General features: G+C 38.4%; 1 protein-coding gene across 1 annotated transcript in view; it reads right to left on the bottom strand.

The window, feature by feature from the left end:
* Positions 1-393: 393 nt before the first annotated feature.
* Positions 394-4432, bottom strand: part of LOC142344356 (uncharacterized) — a 33139-nt gene continuing 29100 nt past the window's right edge. Inside the window, exon 10 of the mRNA XM_075395944.1 lies at positions 394-513. Within this exon, the coding sequence (XP_075252059.1) occupies positions 394-513 (120 nt within the window). The remainder of the gene's footprint in view (positions 514-4432) is intronic.

Genomic DNA, 4432 nt, shown 5'->3' with positions numbered 1-4432 from the left:
TCAGCCAGGCAGACAGGAAACTGTCTGTTCATAACGTAAACAAACCTATACTTCCTAAAACATGAACAAGCCAATAATTTTGTTGATATCCTTTTGATCTTACTTTCATCAATTTGTTTCATGCTCTCAATTGCACCTCTGTAAATCAGTTGCAATTCAAAGCTTTTCAATCAGCAAGTTCGGAATAATCAAAGCCCTTCGTGTCGCGAAGGCTAAATTCATAGTTGGGAGCGATATTGGCAACCGCACCGCAATTGCCTCAGACAGTTTGCTAAAGATACAATTGCTCCTCAATTGACTAGTCACACAGTAATTGAGTACAACATGGCGCAGTCAGCAGCCGACTTTTGCAAGACCCATCTCCACATTGACGCCTTCTGGAGAAATCTACTATCACACCACCACTTTCAAGGGACAAATGGTCGCAACAATGGAAATTGGCATTGTTGGCGAAAGTGGGGATTCAAATGTAAACTTTGCAATTTGGACCACCTCCAGCGGCCACGTACCCACCTGAACAAGTTTACGAAGATCCCATGGAAAATCATACTCAAGCAAATGAAAGGGACAGAAAAATCTGCAAACAACATGTTAAGGTAAATTGTCAAAATTGATGCAAAAAGATAGACTAAATTGGTATTTTGTTCGTGGTTAAACCCTGGGAACATTGCGAACAAAAAGTTGCAAACATTGGAACAGATGGTCATCGCATTTTCTCCAAAAGCAGAAACCCTCACTTTCAAATTTAGAACGAACCCTTAAAGTAACTTTGGCAGATGATGGAGGTCTCATTTATAAAAACTAGAAACATCACCTATGATCGTTTTGTCTTCTTTTCTTCCAAACAACAGAAAGGGGAATCAGTTAAATGTTTCTATGGACGTCTCATTGAGCAAGAAGAAAAATGAAGTTGGTGAGATGAAGTAACCAATCTAATTAGAGATATCTTCATACTCAACATGCAATATCATGACAACCAAAGAGATCTCCTGGAAGATACAGCTTTGCCAAACAAAGCACTGGAGGTTGCACTAAACATTGCAATGATGACGCAAAATCAACAGCAAAGGAACCAAAATATGAATACTAATGCTCAATCGGTCAATATTGTCAATGACTTTCAAGGACGCAATCGCAACGCGAATTACCAGCAATCACGAAACGATGCGGGAATTCGCTCGCTGCCCAACTGTTCCCCAAAACTATCAATTTATTAGCATTTGCGCTGATTGTGGTCAGCGCTGCAGCCAGAACCACCACCACATATGTCCCGCAAATGGTACGAAATGTAATAATTTTGGAGTCACAGGACACTTTGCAAACAAATGTCGTGAGCACAAGAAATCACTGTCCCAAATGCCAAAACGTTCTCAAACAACTGTCAATCAAATCGATACAAACAACACTAAAAGTGCCGATGAAGAATCGGGCAATTATATAACAAGTTATCAACAACTCTGTGATCAACTCTACGACTCTAACTGCGATAATGACTCTGATGACTATGTGGCAGCTATCTCAAGTGATTCTGCAGCCAACTAGAACCCCTAAACGCAAAAATTTATTTTGGATGCATCCTGGCAAAATCGATGATTGACTCAGACATTTTATGCAATTTCATCAAAAAAATTCTTGCTAACGGAATCATCAAAACTACACCACCTGGATCATCACGAAACAGGACAAAGGTCTCAAAAAATTTTCAAATGAACCGATCAAAGGTCTCGGAAAACTTGCAACAACAGTCACATACAATGATTGGACCTGTGAAGAGGCTTGCTTAAAAGTTATAGAGGACGGACACAAACTAATCATTGGTAGAGATCTATTCATCAGTTTTTGTCTGGCAGTAGTACAAAAACAAATAATTAGGGGTAAAAGCGTTAATAATGTTGATAATTCTATATGTACACTTAAACAGACAACCACGTCGCAATTTCCTCACCTAGTCTTAGGAATTGGCCTCTCAAACACTCATTTAATGAAATCAAAGTGTCATCAATAATTTACAGCAAAGCATCAAAAAGGTCGTCCTACTCCGGTTAATCTAAAACCTAGAGTTCGGTCGAATTAGATCGCCCACAAAAAGAAAGATATATCGAAAAACTATCTAGCTGCTCTGACGAATATTTAATATGTCCGAGAGTAATCACAGTCAAAAAAGGATCAATATATAACCTTATATTAGATTCTAAAGTCCTAAAAAAATCAATTCACAAAAATAAAAATCAAATGCCCGACACCGAAATGTTAATAGATTCAATATCACAACATCTTACAAATCCTCAAAACGGACAACAAGCATATTTTTCACGAAAAGATCTCAAATGCGTTACCATTGCATAAAGACACCGCAAAACACTGTAACTTCAATATCATTTGTGACGAATCCAATGGAACCTATAGGTTCAAAACTGGATTTTACGGTATTACTGACAGGCCAGCTGAATTTCAAAAAGCAATGGACTATACACTTGCAGGTCTCCAAAACGCCTATTGCTTCCCTGATGATATTATTATTATTATTGTTAGCGCAAGGTCAGAATCCGATCACCTTTGCTATGTCACTAAATGCCTTAAAAAACTAGATGAAGACAGTTTGAGAATTATTCTTCAAAAATTCTAATTCACCAAAACGGATATTGAAGGGCTCGGGTACAAATTCACACAAACAATTATATCACCACTTGAAAATAAAATAGCTGCTATTTTAGCAATACAACCACGATCAACATTAAAACGATTCAGATCTTTTCTTGGATCAGGCACTATAAAAGAAATTCATACCAAATCTAGAACAGCTTTGCCATTCCCTTAGACCACTTCTAAAAAAACTGTTAAGTTTTTCGCAACCAAAAAACACACTAAACATTTCAACATTATAAAAGACAAAATTGCAGCAAGCACTGAAAAAAGCCATCTTAATCCCAAACTGGAGGTTCTTGTGAAATGTAATAGACTGGTTGCTGCCCGCGAGCCAGACACTTCTGAGGGGTGGAAACCTATAGAGTTCGCATTTCGATTTCTAAATCCTACAGAAGAACGATACAGTTTCAACGAATTAGAACTATAAGGAGGCGTTTGGTCAATCGACTACTTTAAATACTACCACTACGGAAAAGACTTCACTGTAATAGAAGATCATTGCGCTTTAATATCAATCCTAAAGGAAAACAGATCTAATAGGTCCGATAAGAGCCGCTTTTCTAGAGGAATTGACCATCCTGTTTCCTCTAATTTCACAATTGAACACATGCCTGGAGCCGAAATGGGTTTTGTACAACACTAGAAATCCTTTTGCCAAAGCTGACAAAATTTCGTACCATGAACATTTTGTGGTGGCAACTATATCCAACATTTGAGATTCTTTTAAACGCCTAATCAAGAATAAATTACAATCATTACAGAAACCAGATAACATATTAAAGTCGCATTCACCCTTACAACCATCAAATAGGTAAATCGCACCGCGATTTAATTCATAACAATTCGCGAAATCGGATTACAGAAATTGCATCATAACCAACACATCTCAATACTTCAGTACCCATTGCATCGCAATTGGCACATCTAATTAAAGCTATTAATCCCACTTAAAAACGCCAATCGCATCGCAACTATCTCTTCAAAACTCAAAACCACAATTTGAACTAAAAAATCTGCCATTGCATAAATCACATTTCATTAACAAATTTGCTGCATCCAAAGCCCATATTTGACACCAAATCAACTAATCAACACATGTTCCTCAAATTAGGTGCGAAAGTACAAAATTCCAATTGTAAATACCACTAACCCAAAAATACCTCGCCTTTTGCCCGAAATCGATTCAGTAATAACCACTCTGAAAATCACTGCAAAAAGCCTATCTCCAATATGACGAGAACTAAAGCAACCCAGATCAACACCCACAAAGTCCGCGTCACCTTCTCAGACAATTCACCATCCAAAAAGTCACCAGCAACGAAAACCTCGTCTAATACTGAGACAACGCCCTCTACTGGTGGTAGCGACACCGCGGAGGACCTAAGAATGACACGATCAACAGGACCTTTAGCAAACATTTGTTGGCGATCTTGACATGAAAGGACACCATATTGAAAGAGGTGCGAGATTTTGTCATTCGCAATGATGAAGAAAGGTTGAAATAAATCAGCCCATACTTCAACTCATACTGGTGGGACAAGAGTGTGAAACATGAGTGCTTGTGCATTGATGAGAGGATAGCAATACCTACGACTATTAAAGACGCTGTGTTGGATGACATCCACTCCACACACCTTTGAAGTTTTGCTATGTTGTCCCTAGCACAAAACATTTGGTGGCCCTTAATATATCCGCCGCTTGCAAAGCCTGCACGGAATTTGGTAAGCCTTTAATACCAGTGACTCCGCATAGCAAATGGTCACATTTACTTCATTGTTTTGAACCG

The sequence above is a fragment of the Convolutriloba macropyga genome, chromosome 8 (genome assembly GCF_964194025.1).
Source record: "Convolutriloba macropyga chromosome 8, txConMacr16.3, whole genome shotgun sequence".
In the NCBI taxonomy this organism is placed as follows: domain Eukaryota; kingdom Metazoa; phylum Xenacoelomorpha; order Acoela; family Convolutidae; genus Convolutriloba; species Convolutriloba macropyga.
Note: the sequence above shows the minus strand (reverse complement) of the source record. Positions and strands in the feature narration are given on the sequence as shown.